This window comes from Trichomycterus rosablanca, chromosome 19 (genome assembly GCF_030014385.1).
Source record: "Trichomycterus rosablanca isolate fTriRos1 chromosome 19, fTriRos1.hap1, whole genome shotgun sequence".
Taxonomy (NCBI): Eukaryota; Metazoa; Chordata; class Actinopteri; order Siluriformes; family Trichomycteridae; genus Trichomycterus; species Trichomycterus rosablanca.
Genome location: NC_086006.1, coordinates 1,987,501 through 2,006,752, shown reverse-complemented (window position 1 = coordinate 2,006,752; position 19,252 = coordinate 1,987,501). Strand labels below are relative to the sequence as shown.

At 44.5% G+C, this 19,252-nt stretch overlaps 2 protein-coding genes across 2 annotated transcripts in view; both read right to left on the bottom strand.

Moving 5' to 3' along the window:
- Positions 1 to 915: 915 nt before the first annotated feature.
- On the bottom strand, positions 916 to 16,227 carry si:ch211-236h17.3 (carbohydrate sulfotransferase 11; the record flags this gene model as incomplete). Its single annotated transcript, XM_063016003.1, has 3 exons — positions 916 to 3,401; positions 5,646 to 5,728; positions 15,939 to 16,227. Coding segments are annotated over 3 exons (1,224 nt in total), but the record flags the coding sequence as incomplete, so codon positions are not given.
- A 2,771-nt stretch (positions 16,228 to 18,998) lies between these two features.
- The window catches only part of ndnl2 (necdin-like 2), a 7,317-nt gene continuing 7,063 nt past the window's right edge, over positions 18,999 to 19,252 (bottom strand). The window contains exon 10 of the mRNA XM_063015432.1: positions 18,999 to 19,252. This exon is cut by the window's right edge and continues 396 nt beyond it. The gene's annotated coding sequence lies outside the window, so the exon portion shown is untranslated.

Genomic DNA, 19,252 nt, shown 5'->3' with positions numbered 1-19,252 from the left:
CCCTTAGCGGGACCGTTTTCACCCATGCACTCTGCACAGGCGCCTCTATCTGCTAATCAGGGTCCTTACACAGTGTTTAAAGACCCTACCCACATAGTCCGGTCATCCCGCCCTAGCAGAAACGTGTCTGCTGCAGGCACTGCCAATTATGCCCGCTAGACCTAACAAAATCAGGATGCCCAGCCAACCGGTGGCAACGCCGATTTTCGAACCGATGCCCAGCCAACCGAGGAGTTCATAATCTCGGAGCTGGTGTGCTAGCAGAATATCCTGCTGTGCCACCTGGGCGCCTATGATTAACCTTATATGACTGATCTATTACACCTGTTAGCAGTTGTTAAAGCTGAAAAGGGTGTCCCAATATTTTTGGCCACGTAGTGTAAATCAGCGACCCCGGCAACACAAACAACGAAACGAAACACAAACTTAACTATTGAAAACGGTGCCGATCTGGTCCCACTGTGGTTTACAAAATGTAACGTAAAGCTTCCACAAGGGGGCGCTCACGTACAAGTCCATTTTGTATTTGTGCCTGTTAAAATTTGTTGATTTAATTATTATTATTTTTCTCTGCGACCCTTTTTTTTTGGCTCGCAACCCTTGACCCAGTTCCCTTCCTAACGAGTCTTTGTTCCCACCCACCTTTAAGCCCCCCACCCCCATATCAGTATTAAAATATATATATCATTTTTAAAGATGATAAAGAAAGTCATACTTGGTATTACTGGTCGAACGTTATAACCTGTAGCCTATTTAAAACATTTAAAACAAAAGTACTTTTGGTAGCACCTTTGGCGCCCCCCGAAAATTGCTCTTGAGAAATGGTAAGGTTTATTACCCCCCTTCCAAACATTGAAATGAAATTGATGCCCTGTGAGACTAAAGATGATCCAAAAGCAGAACAAAACCATAAAGTAGAATCACTCAAGTCCTTTTTTTATGAAATTAAGATTCACAGTTGGGGGTCAAACCTCAGATTTCAGATCAACGTACAATAACAATAACAACAGTTTATAATAAATACTTTTCAAATTAAAAGCATAAATATAAAACCTGCTCGTGTGTGGGTGCGTCTGACGGCTAGTGAAGAATCCCGCTTCACTTTAAACGTACGTAAGAGTTCTGAGGGATTATGGGAAGGGAAGGCTTCCTCGACCAGCGGTCATCGGTCCTTAGAGATGAATCTGTATGTGCGGTCTCCTCCGTGTACCGAGTTAGTCAGACGTTTCACTTCCGGCGTTCGAATTTAAAATGATGAGCTTAATTAAAATAAATGTATTTCATTCATTAGCCATTAAAATGGAACAAAGCTTAACGCATTTTAGTGCATTTACTTCTAATTTAAACCTGTTGGACATCAAACCTCATAAAAAACAAAGCGAAATTCTGAACGCCGAACCGCTGCTTCAGAGTTAGCATTAGCGTTTAGATTTTTATTTCCTCAGCTGCAGGATCAGGAATCGACAGGTGGACGCTTTCTTTAACAGTCGCCACCCGGCCTCTTTACTTTTTGGCATCTCCCTCCCAATCTAGTCATATCCAATCACTGAAACCGTTACGCACCCCCTCCCCTCGACACGTGTGCAGTATTGAGCGCATCTTTTCACCTGCACAAGGCGGGTGGAGATCCGTATCGTGCACGGAGAGCCACGCACTGATCTCCATCATCCCCCGTCTCTGTGCAGGCGCCATCAGAGCCAGCAAAAGTCATAACCGCAGCAGTTATGAGGAACTCTGTTCAGCTGTTGTCCCGCCCCTTACAGACACACAGCCAATCGTGCTCTGTGCTGACTGTAAAGTATTTTCCCACTGGAGGGAAACATGGAAACGAAGTACTTTGAAGCACACAGACGTTCAGCTTCTGTTTCTGAGACGTTGGCTCTGTCTAAAAACCTAGCGAGTCTCTACACAGACTCATTTCCCATCATCCTACACTCCCAAGAAGAGGGCGTGTCTAAATTCTTAGCTCCCTTAAAATGGTCCTACTGAGGCGCCTTAATTCTGAGTGATGATCTGACTGAATGACGAGGGAGCGTCCGATGCCTCCTCAGCGCTGGGGGCAATCCCAGCATTCAGTGCGGCATGGCTTTTCTACAAACGTGGCGGACGAATATAATGAGGAGCAACTAACGGAGTTCTTTTCACATGTAAATCAATTCTCGTTGATGTTTAATTTCTGCAATTATACAAGTGTCGTTCATTTGTAAATTCGTTTTCGGGACACGGAGGGAGACGTTAGCTTAGTAAGCTAAAACTGCAATGACGTCCAAGTAGAGCGTCCAAATAATCTGCCTTATGAGTTCGATGTCTTATTAGAATCCTCTCTACTGAGGCAGCTGACCAGGTAGGGAGTAGGCAGCGAGGCAGCTCACTAGGTTTTCAGACAGACCCACTACAGGGCGGACAGCCGGAGCCATCGAGCTGGCTGACGATTCTACCAGGGGTACGTCGGCGCCCCCGTGTGTATTACAGGCTATTCCGGAGCCTCAGCAGCAAACTCACAACCTGCCAGTTCAGCAAAAATTAAAAACCACAAACATGTTTAACCTTCAGTCTGACTGTAAGTTCAAGTAGGCGGGTGTGGAGTAGTTGAAGAGCAGGAAGTCCATGCGGTAAACGTTGTACAGCTTCCTCTGATAAAACGGACTGATGTTGTCGAAGTACTTGGCCGCCATGCTCTCCGTAGTCCTGGTGCTTTTGGAAAAGGTCGGGAACTTGACCTCCCGATCGGCGCCGGCTAGCTTCAGCACGTAGCGCGAGTCCTGCGCCAGGCTCTCGTACTTCCCCACCACGTCGTACTGGATGAGGCACGGGTGGCACAGCGCGTGCGCCCGCTCCCAGTGCTCGTTGAACGGCTCCTCGCGCTGCGTCCGCGGGTCCACCAGGTAGTACACGAACTCCTCGAAGGAGACGTCGCCGCCCTGCTCCAGCGCCTCCGGGCTGGGGTGGGCGCGGTGCCGGCGCACTATCTTGGTGCCGTAGCGCTTGTGGAAGGCCGTGTTGTAGCTGCGCGTGAACTTGTTCCGGTACGCCGAGATGAGCCGCTCGAACGGGTCCCGGACGAACATGAACTTCAGGTACGTGCGCAGCCGGCGGTTGATCTCGCCCGTCGTGTATTCGGAGAGGGAGCGGAGACGGCCCGGGGCGTGCGCCTCGTTGGCCGGGATCTCCAGCGGATCGCGGTAGTGACCGTCGCCCGTCATGACCATCAGCACGCGCTTCCAGTTGGTGCAGGCCACTTTGGGGACGTAGCAGTAGAGCAGGCCGTGGCGGTCGTCCACCAGCAGGTGGCGCAGGTCCTCTCGGCTCAGGACGCGGCGTTTGCGGGTGTGGGTGCTGCACGCCTTCTTTAAAAACAACTGCCGAGCCTGAAGCGTCGCCTTCACTGCAGAGTAATTCCACTGAGGATAAAAACAACAAATATTAAAAATTATAAACATTTGTTTTTATTTAGCAATTTATTTATACATCCGGTCATCACAAAATTATGTTCTACTTTTTGGGGTCTGATGTCCTTTTTTTTTGGAGGGTTATGGAAGTGGCCACCCTAGCTCGAACGTTTTCTATGAGTCTTCACTGTTTGACATGAAGAGCGGTTCTGGAGGGGTGAATGAGTGACATCTGGAGGGGTAAATGTGGGGGATCTGGAGGGACATCTGCAGGGGTAAATGTGGGGGATCTGGACTGGTGAATGTGGGGGATCTGGAGGGACATCTGCAGGGGTAAATGTGGGGGATCTGGAGGGACATCTGCAGGGGTAAATGTGGGGGATCTGGACGGGTGAATGTGGGGGATCTGGAGGGACATCTGCAGGGGTAAATGTGGGGGATCTGGAGGGACATCTGCAGGGGTAAATGTGAGGGATCTGGAAAGACATCTAGAGGGGTAAATGCGAGGGTGAATGTGGGGGATCTGGAGGCGTGAATGAGGAGGATCTGGAGGGGTGAATGTGGGGTATCTGGAGGCGTGAATGAGGGTGATCTGGAGGGGTAAATGGGGATCTGAAGAAGTGAATGAGGGGGATCTGGAGGGGTGAATGATGGGGATCTGGAGGGACATCTGGAGGGGTAAATGCGGGGGTGAATGTGGGGAATTATGGAGGTGTGAATGTGGGGTATCTGGAGGGGTGAATGTGGGGGATCTGGAGGGGTGAATGTGGGGGATCTAGAGGGGTGAATGTGGGGGATCTGGAGGGGTGAATGTGGGGGATCTGGAGGGGTGAATGTGGGGGATCTAGGGGGTGAATGTGGGGGATCTAGGGGGTGAATGTGGGGGATCTGGAGGGGTGAATGTGGGGGATCTAGAGGGGTGAATGTGGGGGATCTAGGGGGTGAATGTGGGGGATCTGGAGGGGTGAATGTGGGGGATCTAGGGGGTGAATGTGGGGGATCTGGAGGGGTGAATGTGGGGGATCTAGAGGGGTGAATGTGGGGGATCTGGACGGGTGAATGTGGGGGATCTGGAGGTGTGAATGAGGGAGATCTGGAGGGGTGAATGTGGGGGATCTGGACGGGTGAATGTGGGGATCTGGAGGGGGATCTGGACGGGTGAATGTGGGGGATCTGGAGGGGGATCTGGAGGGGTGAATGTGGGGGATCTGGAGGGGGATCTCTATTGAATGTGAAGAGCGTCTGGTTTTATTTTCCTAACAGCTCGACTTTGAGACGATTTCTTCGTGAGCAGCACCTGAAGAACTCCTTAGTTCTTAGATTAACAGCAAAGTTCCCAAATAAAAAAAAAAAAAAACCCAGTCACACTGAGGGGGGAGCTTAGCGACTTTACAAAGAACAAATTAACACAGCGCCAAAACACCCTTAAAAATGCCCTAAAATTCCACCGGTGGTTATTTATTTACCTGCTAGAACTTTATCTGACCAAACCTCTAGACTCGGAGCTCAGGAATGAGGAACTAACTTCATTACCAAAAGTATTTTATATATTTTTTAACCTATTACACCATCTATAACTCATTTATACAGTCAGCATATACACCGATCAGCCATAACATTATAACCACCTCCTTGTTTCTACACTCACTGTCCATTTTATCAGCTCCACTTACCATATAGAAGCACTTTGTAGTTCTACAATTACTGACTGTAGTCCATCTGTTTCTCTGCATGCTTTGTTACCCCCTTTCATGCTGTTCTTCAATGGTCAGGACCCCCACAGGACCACCACAGAGCAGGTATTATTTGGGTGGTGGCTAATACTCAGCACTGCAGTGACACTGACATGGTGGTGGTGTGTTAGTGTGAGTTGTGCTGGTATGAGTGGATCAGACACAGCAGCGCTGCTGGAGTTTTTAAGCACCTCACTGGACTGAAAATAGTCCACCAACCAAAAACATACAATGTTCAAATGTCCATAACATTTAATGTTATGGCTGATCGGTGAACAGTAAAAGTTCCATTTGTATTAAAACGGAGTGACCCTCTGTTTGATCTTCAGCTAGAACGACATCCACAGTTCTGACCTTTCTCACCAGACTTAGAAGTACGTCTGTGGGAATTTGTGCCCATTCAGTGAAAACAGTTGATTAGTATGGCTGGGCGCTAATCAGCAGAGGTCAGAATTAATCCCTACAACACTCTCATCCTGATCTCAATCTGAACTAGGGTTAGGGTTACAGATGTAATAATCACCTGATCTCCGTCGTACAGGGCCTGCAGGGTGTTCCTCCTCGATTTTCCGGGCAACCTGGTCCTTCCAAAAAGCTGCTCAGTCCCTGTTCACACACGTTAAAGGAAAAAGATTAACAAAATGTTTTGTTCTGGGTTCCTTGCGAGTAGTTTTGCGATGTTGTGACATCTATTATGGCCGTTAGCGATTTCCTCAGTACACATGCAGTAATTAAACTGTTTTCCTCAGAGCGTTTACACAACTGGCTGTCCTGTCGTTGGCGTCAGTAAACGTTTAATCACCCGTTTCTGCTTTTCTTCCTACTACACTGGTCACATTCTGCCACGTTTGGTAACAACGCCTGCCTGGCTGGGTTAGCTCTTGTGTAAATGATTTCCAGTCGCGTGTGTTGAAACTGGAGGAGAAAGAGGCCGGTTTAACACACGGCGCTAACCAGTAACAGACCAGCGTCCCGCACAGCGGCTCTATAAAGCAGCGTGAAGCCGAGCGGATAAAAAACTGCAGCGTTTAGTAAACACACGGCCATTACCGCCGTCCATACACTGACGTTCTGTACAGCCGTGTTTACCAGAGTGTGTGATGTAAAGTCCGGCCATATAGGGTCAAAGGTATTTGGACGCCTGAGCATGAGTTTGCTGGACGTCCAATTTCAATCCCATCTTCGGCTTTTAGCAGACGCTTTTATCCAAGGCGACTTACAGCAGTACATAGTCTGAGCAATTGAGGGTTAAGGGCCTTGCTTAAGGGCCCAACAGCAGCAACCTTGGCTTGAACCAGCGACCGTCTGATTACTAGTCCAGTACCTGGACTAGTACCTTAACTGATGCAGTTTATAGACACTGTGTGTGCACTTGTGTGCTGTGCAAATAGGAACAGAACCATGTGTAAATGTGCCATATAAAAATAGCATTGTTCTCAGTGAATCCAGAGAAGCTGCATCCACCACGACCCTGACCAGGATAAAGTGGTGGTAAACCATATAATTGAAATAAAATACTTGCTGGATGGTGTGTATTATTATTTTTCTATTGAAGAAAGGATCAATTATGTACAGAGGCGACATGATAATAAAACGTTTACTGCACTATAGGAACAGTGTGTTCTCTCGAGTACACACACACACACACACACACACACACACACACACACACACGGATCTGCATGGGGCCCCTGCGAGCGCCGTCGCTCAGTGATTGATTCTACACATGTGATAACGTACGTCTGCTTTAATGCACGCCGGCGGAGGACGAAACGTAAACACGAAGCAAACCGGAGCGAAGCAAACGTCCGAAACCGAGGAGCGAAGGTTCGGCGGCGCTAAACGAAGCGAAGGACGTGAAGCGGGTGAAAAGAGCGCCAGTAAATACCCACAATCCTTTACGTGCACCACGAGGGCCCGAGCAGAACCAGAAAGAGGTCGGTTCAGGGATCAGAGGTCAGTCAGGCATGACGACACTCAGGAACCATCAGCGGATACTGAGACAACACAGGTCAACGCACTTCACACAAGGGCTGACGTTCATTCATTCTCACGAGCTGCTTTATTCTGCTCAGGGTCACAGTGGGTCCGGTGTCACCCAGAAACACTGCAACTCGAGTATTCACTCACTCAAGTATTCACTCACTCAAGTATTCACTCACTCAAGTATTCACTCACTCGAGTATTCACTCACTTAAGTATTCACTCACTCAAGTATTCACTCACTCAAGTATTCACTCACTTAAGTATTCACTCACTCGAGTATTCACTCACTTAAGTATTCACTCACTCAATTATTCACTCACTTAAGTATTCACTCACTCGAGTATTCACTCACTTAAGTATTCACTCACTCAAGTATTCACTCACTCAAGTATTCACTCACTTAAGTATTCACTCACTCAAGTATTCACTCACTCAAGTATTCACTCACTTAAGTATTCACTCACTCAAGTATTCACTCACTTAAGTATTCACTCACTCAAGTATTCACTCACTCCAGTATTCACTAACTCGAGTATTCACTCACTCCAGTATTCACTAACTCGAGTATTCACTCACTCGAGTATTCACTCACTTAAGTATTCACTCTCTCGAGTATTCACTCACTCGAGTATTCACTCACTCCAGTATTCACTCACTCGAGTATTCACTCTCTCGAGTATTCACTCACTCAAGTATTCACTCACTCGAGTATTCACTCACTCAAGTATTCACTCACTCGAGTATTCACTCACTCCAGTATTCACTCACTCGAGTATTCACTCTCTCGAGTATTCACTCACTCGAGTATTCACTCACTCCAGTATTCACTCACTCGAGTATTCACTCACTCCAGTATTCACTCACTCGAGTATTCACTCTCTCGAGTATTCACTCACTCGAGTATTCACTCTCTCGAGTATTCACTCACTCAAGTATTCACTCACTCGAGTATTCACTCTCTCGAGTATTCACTCACTCGAGTATTCACTCACTCCAGTATTCACTCACTCCAGTATTCACTCACTTAAGTATTCACTCACTCGAGTATTCACTCACTCCAGTATTCACTCTTTCGAGTATTCACTCACTCGAGTATTCACTCTCTCGAGTATTCACTCTCTCGAGTATTCACTCACTTAAGTATTCACTCACTCAAGTATTCACTCACTCAAGTATTCACTCACTTAAGTATTCACTCACTCAAGTATTCACTCACTCAAGTATTCACTCACTTAAGTATTCACTCACTCAAGTATTCACTCACTTAAGTATTCACTCACTCAAGTATTCACTCACTCCAGTATTCACTCACTCCAGTATTCACTCACTCCAGTATTCACTCACTCGAGTATTCACTCTCTCGAGTATTCACTCACTCGAGTATTCACTCACTCCAGTATTCACTCACTCCAGTATTCACTAACTCGAGTATTCACTCACTCCAGTATTCACTCACTCGAGTATTCACTCACTCCAGTATTCACTAACTCGAGTATTCACTCACTCGAGTATTCACTCACTCCAGTATTCACTAACTCGAGTATTCACTCACTCCAGTATTCACTAACTCGAGTATTCACTCACTCGAGTATTCACTCACTTAAGTATTCACTCACTCGAGTATTCACTCTCTCGAGTATTCACTCACTCGAGTATTCACTCACTCCAGTATTCACTCACTCGAGTATTCACTCTCTCGAGTATTCACTCACTCAAGTATTCACTCACTCGAGTATTCACTCACTCAAGTATTCACTCACTCGAGTATTCACTCACTCCAGTATTCACTCACTCGAGTATTCACTCTCTCGAGTATTCACTCACTCGAGTATTCACTCACTCCAGTATTCACTCACTCGAGTATTCACTCACTCCAGTATTCACTCACTCGAGTATTCACTCTCTCGAGTATTCACTCACTCGAGTATTCACTCTCTCGAGTATTCACTCACTCAAGTATTCACTCACTCGAGTATTCACTCTCTCGAGTATTCACTCACTCGAGTATTCACTCACTCCAGTATTCACTCACTTAAGTATTCACTCACTCGAGTATTCACTCACTCCAGTATTCACTCTTTCGAGTATTCACTCACTCGAGTATTCACTCTCTCGAGTATTCACTCTCTCGAGTATTCACTCACTCCAGTATTCACTCACTCGAGTATTCACTCTCTCGAGTATTCACTCACTCAAGTATTCACTCAAGTATTTACTCACTCGAGTATTCACTCTCTCGAGTATTCACTCACTTAAGTATTCACTCACTCAAGTATTCACTCACTTAAGTATTCACTCACTCAAGTATTCACTCACTTAAGTATTCACTCACTCGAGTATTCACTCACTCGAGTATTCACTCACTCAAGTATTCACTCACTTAAGTATTCACTCACTCGAGTATTCACTCACTCAAGTATTCACTCAAGTATTCACTCACTCAAGTATTCACTCAAGTATTCACTCACTCAAGTATTCACTCACTTAAGTATTCACTCACTTAAGTATTCACTCACTCGAGTATTCACTCACTCAAGTATTCACTCACTTAAGTATTCACTCACTCGAGTATTCACTCACTCAAGTATTCACTAACTCAAGTATTCACTCACTCGAGTATTCACTCACTCGAGTATTCACTCACTCGAGTATTCACTCACTTAAGTATTCACTAACTCGAGTATTCACTCTCTCGAGTATTCATTCACTCGAGTATTCACTCACTCGAGTATTCACTCACTCAAGTATTCACTCACTTAAGTATTCACTCACTCGAGTATTCACTCACTCAAGTATTCACTAACTCAAGTATTCACTCACTCGAGTATTCACTCACTCGAGTATTCACTCACTCGAGTATTCACTCACTCGAGTATTCACTCACTTAAGTATTCACTAACTCGAGTATTCACTCTCTCGAGTATTCACTCACTCGAGTATTCACTCTCTCAAGTATTCACTAACTCAAGTATTCACTCACTTAAGTATTCACTCACTCGAGTATTCACTCACTTAAGTATTCACTCTCTCGAGTATTCACTCACTCGAGTATTCACTCTCTCGAGTATTCACTCTCTCGAATATTCACTCACTCGAGTATTCACTCTCTCAAGTATTCACTCACTCGAGTATTCACTCACTTAAGTATTCACTCACTCGAGTATTCACTCACTCGAGTATTCAGTCACTCGAGTATTCAGTCACTCGAGTATTCACTCTCTCAAGTATTCACTAACTCGAGTATTCACTCACTTAAGTATTCACTCACTCGAGTATTCACTCACTCGAGTATTCACTCTCTCGAGTATTCACTCACTCGAGTATTCACTCTCTCGAGTATTCACTCTCTCGAATATTCACTCACTCGAGTATTCACTCTCTCAAGTATTCACTCACTTAAGCATCCAAATGTTTGCATTTTTACTTCAATTGTAATGGTAATTTAGAGACCCAATCTCACTTTTACATCTTTTTTAGTAAACTGGAGGAAATGCAGGATCCCCAAAGGAACCCACACAAACACACTGAGAACCTGCCAAACCAAACACAGACTGCCACAAACAAGGTTCAAACCCACTTCCCCAGGACCCTGGAGCTGCACGACACTCATACTAGAACTTAATCAAACAGCAGGTTCTGCTACAGTCACACAGCATGGTGTCGTCTCAGTGTTTAGATTTCGGAGGTCCAACAGCGTACAGAACAGGAAATGAGTCAGCTGTGTACGACAACCACCAAAGATCCAACTTCCGTCTCTGAGATCAACACAGAACGTACGCAACACACCAGCGCCTCGTCGAAGTCCTACCAGATCATACAGAGAGATCAAAGTCAATTAGATCACATCCTACCACATCATACAGAGAGTTCAAAGCTCTTCATACCACATCCTACTAGATCATACAAAAAGATCAAAGCTATTTACATCACATCCTACCAGATTATACAGAGAGATCAAAGCCGTTTACATCACATCCAATCAGACCCCAGGTAATATAACATGATAACATTCTACCTGTAATATACCATCAAAATACCTCCTTTACTGTAAGTGCTTTGAAATCAGTGCCAACAAAGACAAACAAAACTAAATCGGTCACTCTGAGGCTGATTCCGGGGGAAGCCAGGGGGCTTTCAAAGGTACCCAAACAAAAAACGTCTTTTAAACGCGTTTTAGTATGCACACTGTAAGTCAAGCGAGGCCAAACCGCATTAATAAATACTGCCGAATCGCTGATGAGGCTCGTGGACGTTTATCTTGGCTTCAGACGCCTCGGTGAGAGCCAGACAAACATCATCGGGCTTTTATCTGACGCTTTAAACTGTAAGAGATCCAGAAAAACCTCCTGCAGTGCCGGAACTGCTCGAGTTCTGCTTTCAGATCTCCAGCGGCCTGCACAGAGCCCTGACCTCAGCTCCAATGAACTGCTCTGGGATGAACCGGAACATCAACTGAGGCTTTACTAAACCACATCAGTGCCCAGCCATACAAATGCTCTTTTAACTGAATGGGCACAAATCCCCATACACATACATACTTCTTGTATGTATTATGGGAAGCCTTTGAAAAGAAAAAAGAGAGGTCACTGAACTATAAGTGTTGAGCTGTACTTTGGATTTAGTCCATCATGTGATCTAAAGACACACTGCACCTTTCTTCTCCGGGTCGGGGGGTCCGAAAGATAAAAATACATCAGTGTAAGGGATGAAATGCAGAAGCCAGCGTCTGGTCTTGTTGTTTTTTTGCAGTAAGCTTTGCCACGTTTGCACAGATAATGAGTTTTTTATTCGAGCATGAAGCCGAATCAGCTGGATTACGTTTACGTTCGTTTCCATTCACTGTTCACGCTGATGTGGACGCGTGGGCTAGAGGACGTTCTCTCACCCAGCAGGTTAAAAACCTCGCTTAGTCTTGATATTCGATATTCATCTGTATTTAAATAAGATGTCCAACGAGCTAATGGTCAGCTAATGTGTCCACATAATTTTGGCCTTATACTGAACATTCTCATAAACTGAACGTGCAGGCTGGAAGAAGCAGCATGTGTATTATAAGGAACGTGGAGCTGCGTCAGCTCGGATGTTTCAGTAATGACTCTTTCCAGTAAACAAGTGTGTAAAAGTGTGTAACGTGTGTACAGATGTGTAATGTGTGTACGAATGTGTAACGTGTGTACAGATGTGTAATGTGTGTACGAATGTGTAACGTGTGTACAGATGTGTAATGTGTGTACAGATGCAGCCTCGGTTTCAACACTGACCACAAGTGTGCTTCAACAGAAGTGTGAATCAACAGCTTAAGAACACGACAAGACAGTTAATACTGCACTTTATTTCTGAACATCTGTACAGTGCAAACTTTACAACCTTTAAAAACTCTGAACATCTGTACAGTGCACACTTTACAACCTGTAAAAACTCTGGACATCTGTAGAGTGCACACTTTACAACCTTTACAATAGAGCACACTTTATGTCTTGTAAAAATTCGGACGAACTGTACAGTGCACACTTTACGATTAGAAAAAACACTGTGCACACTTTACGATCTTTAAAAATTCAGAAAATCTGTACAGTGTAAACTTTACAACCTTCAAAATTCTAACCTTCCGTACAGTGCACAATTTACAACTCATAAAAATACTGAACCTCTGTACAGTGCAAACTTTACAACCTGTAAAAAAAACTGAACCTCTGTACAGTGCAAACTTTACAACCTGTAAAAACAGCCAGTGTAGCATAAATACTTTGTGGAATGACAAAAGAACAGACATTTTTTATTTACATGACATAAATACCTCAACAGTTATAATAAGGATTTACTATGTGGTCAAAAGTATGTGGTCAGGTCAGCTTGTTGGACATTCCTGAGTCCTTCTGAGTGCACAATTCACACCACATCACAACGTGCACGTACTACGAATATTTCACAGCTCATTTCTGGTTCCGTTCTACGTAAAAAGCAGGTGGACGCGAAACCGTTAGAAATGTAAAACCAGAATTTAATGAAATCTAAAAGCTGAAACACTGTTTTGTATTAGCTAGCTTTTGAGCCCTTGCGTAGTCGTATCATCTTTCTCCTCGGGCCGTGACAAGTCTAAGCAGGTCCAGTTCACAATAAATTGGCACAGTAATGGAGGGAAAAGTCCGGACAGCCTGCAGAAAGTCGCTCGCACTAAACACTCGGCCACGGATCCACTGACTTTTTTCACTTTTCTTGGCCACACTGTTGGGAAAACGCGCCAAAAAATACATCATTAACTACAAAGGGTGTCAAACGCTCTCAGGCCTGGTTCCAATACTATCGGATAACAGTTAAAGGAATATTGCACGCATGATGGAGTAGATAGAGTGTTATTAAAAAGTATTAAGTTTATTTGTTTGTCATAGTTATACTGATCAACCATAACATTAAAAGCACCTCCTTGTTTCTACACTCACTGTCCATTTTATCAGCTCCACTTACCATATAGAAGCACTTTGTAGTTCTACAATTACTGACTGTAGTCCATCTGTTTCTCTGCATGCTTTGTTAGCCCCCTTTCATGCTGTTCTTCAATGGTCAGGACCCCCACAGGACCACCACAGAGCAGGTATTATTTGGGTGGTGGATGATTCTCAGCACTGCAGTGACACTGACATACATGGTGGTGGTGTGTTAGTGTGTGTTGTGCTGGTGCGAGTGGATCAGACACAGCAGCGCTGCTGGACTTTTTAAATACCGTGTCCACTCACTGTCCACTCTATTAGACACTCCTACCTAGTCGGTCCACCTTGTAGGTGTAAAGTCAGAGACGATCGCTCATCTATTGCTGCTGTTTGAGTCGGTCATCTTCTAGACCTTCATCAGTGGTCACAGGACGCTGCCCACGGGGCGCTGTTGGCTGGATGTTTTTGGTTGGTGGTCTATTCTCAGTCCAGCAGTGACAGTGAGGTGTCTGATCCACTCATACCAGCACAACACACACTAACACACCACCACCATGTCAGTGTCACTGCAGTGCTAAGAATGATCCACCACCTAAATAATACCTGCTCTGTGGTGGTCCTGTGCGGGTCCTGACCATTAAGGAACAGGGTGAAAGCAGGTCAAAACAGTATGTCGAGAAACAGATGGACTACAGTCAGTAATTGTAGAACTACAAAGTGCTTCTATATGGTACGTGGAGCTGATAAAATGGACAGTGAGTGTAGAAACGAGGAGGTGGTTTTAATGTTATGGCTGATGGGTGTATATGTGTAATGGATGTTTACAACCTAAAAGATCAGGTCTGAGATGTCGCCACAGAGCCGCTGAAGGTTTGTGTTGTGCTGAGCACAAGAGGAACCAGTTAAAAGTGTCCAAACACGGCGGTTTAACCCGGTAAATAAATTTCACATTCCAGCACTCGTTATTTACACAATCATAACAGACTGTGTGAACAGAGATCAAAAAGCTTTTCCCTCCTAATCTGCACCTCTGTGTTTTGGCCCCGTCCACCCTGACTGTTCTATACGTACCACCCTAAAATTCTCGGACATCTTTAGGCTTTAGTGTGACACATTTTATACATCACATATTATTTACATCATGGACGGTACTAGCACACCAGTTCAAATCCCAGCAAAGCCACCAAACACATTTTGCGGTGTCTGAGGGAGGGAGTCCTGACCTCAGCACCACTCAACAGCTCTGGAATGAACCGGAACATCAACTGAGCCTTTCTTGACTAACATCAGTGCCCAGCCTTTTGCCAGGGCATCTCATTTGTTTAATATAACTGAATTTTTACACCCTGTTAGAAACAGGCGTAGCTGAAACATCTGAATCCGATTGCTAGGTGGGTGTCCACATACTTTTGGCCATCTTATCACAGGGCACAACACACACACTTTTAAAAGCTGAAGCTTTCCTAGATCATAGAATAGTATTCACTCATCCATTTATTATGTTTTCCCAATGCTTAATCCTGGTCAGGGTCACAGTGGGTCCAATTCACTGGGCAAAAAAGCAAGAAATACCCTGGACAAGTCGCCAACCAGGCCAGTGCGATGTTACTATTACTACAGACGTGTGTATTTCTTGTCCCTGCTCATGTATCTGCTTTTTTAGTATTTACTCGTAATCGTACCACTACAAAGGCAGTGGCAGTCGAGTGGGTAGAGCTGTGGGTTACCAACTGGACGGTTGTGGGTTTGTATCTCGGATCTGCCATGCTGCCAGTTTCATTGTACTGTACACGCGTATGTCTATGACGAATTAAGGGCGTTCCATTGCATTTTTTAGAAAACGAGGGATGTGTTCCTAATAAATCTGTAAGTTTGGGGTGCATTAATACAGAGTGTCTATCAGAAAAATTACCAGTAATCAATCCACCTTCTGCACATGTTGAAAAGTTGGGGACATGGGGTCAGACTATAAATAGTGGCACAAGTCGAACCCAGATTATTTATCTTATTATTTGTTAGACATTCTGCACATTTATTTTATAAATTTTTTAGACAAGATGATATGTTGTTCTGTCTGGAGTGTCTGTCTGGAAAATTACCAGTTAATGCCTTAGAGTAGCCAATCCACCTTCTGCACATGTTGAAAATTTAGGGAAACGGGGGTCAGACATTAAATAGTGGCACAGATCAAACCCAGATTATTTCTTTTATTTGTTTTTTACACAATGAGGGATGTGTTCCTAATGAATTCGTACGTTTGGGGTGCAATAATACAGAGTGTCTCTAAAAAAAGTAGCTGTTAATACTTTAGGGATGCCAATCCACCTTCTGCACATGTTAAAAAGTCGGGAAAACGAGGATTAGATAATAAATAGTCTAATATGATGTTTAGATGGACTCACCAGATCTGGAGCTGCTCTGAAAGTATAAAATAAGAATAAAAAAAGATCCGGCACATGTGGCCAAGAGCATCCGACCCATCCTGAGCCTCATCATCCTCATCGTCCTCTTCCTCAGTGTGCCAGGGTTCGAACCGGAACCCCGGCACCACCACCACCACTGGGTTGCTCGATCACCGGGTTTAAAGATCTCCAGCTGGGGGCTCGCAGAAGTCCGGTGTCCATCTGTGAACCGACCCACAGCGAGAGAAAAGTCTGCGGCATCTACACCAAACGCGGTTTCGATTCTGAATCATTTCCGAGACGCTTAACTCGGAAACTCCATCAACACTTTTTTTTGCATGGTTAGATGTTCCAGTTCTTCTGCTTTCGAGAGCAAAACAGAGCTCCAGCTTTCCACCAGTCGACATGGAGGAGGAGGGCCATACCGAAGTGTACCAAAGTTTAAACCGTGACGTCACACACACCCCTTCTTCAAATTTGGCTAGAACTGTTATCTAACTGTCCACCTAAATGACTCTTTCTAGTGAGTCGGTTGACGGAATCGATTCGCAAGCACGAAAAAGAATCATACGATTTTTGAAGGCTTCAAGTTACATCGAATGTAACTTTTTTTCACCCAATTGGAGCTCATCTCTCTTCTGAGAAGGGTCAAGGCTGTAATGACACCTGCAGATCGCTTCTTTTCACCTACCAGGGGCGGGTTCTCACAGAGAGCCACAAAGCCATCCGTGGTCAGCCACCCCTCCACACCCAAGCAGGCACCATGACCGGTCAGCGGAGGCCGCACGTAACCTGCGTCGAGGAACGATCGAGAAGGGTCGAGGCTGTAATGACAGCCGCAGATCGCTTCTTTTCACCTGCCAGGAGCAGGGTCTCACAGAGAGTCACACACTGCCATACATGGTCAGACGCCCCCCAAGCAGGCACCATGAGCGGTCAGCGAAGACCACACTTGTCCCAAGACAAGGAACCCTGTGCCTGTGTAGGCGCTCGGCCGGCTGATAGCAGAGCTGAGATTCAAACTCGAAAGTTTAAGATCTCTGCTGAGTTCAGAACCATTTATAACAGAGTTTGGCTGACTGTAATACACTCGTAATAACAGCTGATTTATAAGTAGTTAGATATAATAAAGTATAGTCTTCAGCTTTGTAGTAACAGTTTAGGGAAGACCCTTTTATGTTCCAGGCCCTTAAAGAGAGGGTTTGATACGTTTGGGATAAAGAAATAAACACTCTTTTGACTGAATGTGCACAAATTCCCACAGACGTACTTCAAACTCTTTTGGGAAGCTCTCTCAGAAAAGTGGCTCTGGTTATAGCTGAAAAGGTCACTCTGTTTTAAAATGGGATGTCCGACAAGCTCAGGGTCAGCTGTCCAAATACTTTTGGCCAAACAGTGTATGTGTCATCCATAAAGTCAGCAAATTTAGTCCCGGGAGCTGTGCAACCCCACACTATCTGCTGCACAGTGTTTCCCTTAATAATGTGGACTTAATTTGTTCAGACCAAAACAAGCGCGCTCTGTTCCCCCACGGGCTATTTAAGCGTCGCAGGGTTATTATTAATAATGAGGGAAATTACCTTTAATAACCACCCCACGTGAGTGATGGAGTTCACTCTCAGTCACAGGGATTTTATTTTGTCACAAATGTAAGCTGTAATAAATGGAATAAAATCCAAACTGAACTCATTAAAACTAGAGCGGTACATTTCTGTCAAATAAAAAGGACGATATTCTAAAAGCACATCAGTGAACTAAAACTAGAAGTTTTGCCTCCAGAAGTGGATAAAGTAACAAAAAAGAGAGACACAACGGGTGCCACACATAACCAGGGTATAGAGTTTTATCTTTGGATTATGTCTATGATATGTTTGGCATGTTCTCCCAGAGTCAACATGTATCTAGTTTCCCTTTGCTCTAAACTGCTCTAAATAAACACAAGGGTAGGTTCATGGTTCATGACACCCTGCAATGGATTGGTGGCCTGCGTAGCGTCCAATGTTGCTGGGTAGCACCAGATATTGCAGCCTTGACCAGGATCAAGTGTTTATTGAAAAAATGACAGTAAAATATAACTGAAGAAATAAAAATAAAAACTTTTTAACTATACAGATTTTTTCCACACCTGAGTCTTTAGAACTCTGTTAGTTGGAACGCTCATGTAGATCTCATAAAGATCTGACATATGAAAGTGCTGTAATTGCCAGAGCTCTTTTAGCTGATACATACTGTTCATGGGTGTGAAGCCTGGACAGTGAAGAATGAGGAAGAAAGACTTGGTTTTAAGACCAAGTGCATCTGAAAACTGCTGAAAATCTCATTAAAGATGACGACCAATGAGCAAGAGTACAAGACGGCCAGAACAGAAAAGAAGCAACTGAACCATGCTCCGCACAAAGTTATTTTACTTGGTAAGGCACCAATGCATCACATGGCTTCGGCCATCCAAGTACACAAGTACACGTCCGTCTGGCTGATAGAATCGCCGAGATTCAAATACTGTTCATGATGATGTTATTGTTATAACTGTGCTCCAGTGCCAATACATAGCCTGGAGTTTAATATGTTCATGTTTTATTTGCATAAAACTCCATTGTTTGTATAAATGTTCAGTCTGCCATCATTAAGATTTGAGAGAAAAAGTATTCAAGCTGCTGTTGAAAAATCTAAGCCTCGAGATAGGAGGAAATGAAAGCATGGACAAAAACATGCACCGTTATATTAAACTTACTTGACTGATATGATTCCTCACCAGTGCGAGATACAAACTACAACATCTATATTACAGGTCTGAAGAAATTCCTGTACTGTAATATTTATTACCGCATGTAGCCACCACCAGCCTCCTTGCTGCTGCAGTAGTGACTCCTACTGTCTGGTTGAGGTACTGGAGAAGAGCAGGTACAGTGTCTGTGAAAATGGTGTGGTCGGTGTTGAGACATGACTGAGGACCACACATGGGCTAAGACCCTCCTCTGTTGCCAGCAGGGTCCTGAGGCAAGGTAAGTGGATATATCCAAACCAGGACCATAAAAACCACACCACACAAAAAACACAAAATCCAGAGCATCCCATTCTTTTAATAAAAAAACACATATAACATTAAATCAATAAGTAAGCAAAAGAAACATAATTTATTATAAAATTGTACAGATTAACGGTGCGAATTCAAGTCAGTGCAAAATTCTGTTGACAAACTATATGGCCAAAAGTATTTGGACACCTGACCATGAGCATGATGTACATCCTGTTATTTCAGCTATAATGGCTGCCACTCTACTGATACGGCTTCTCACAGGACTGTAGGTATTTGT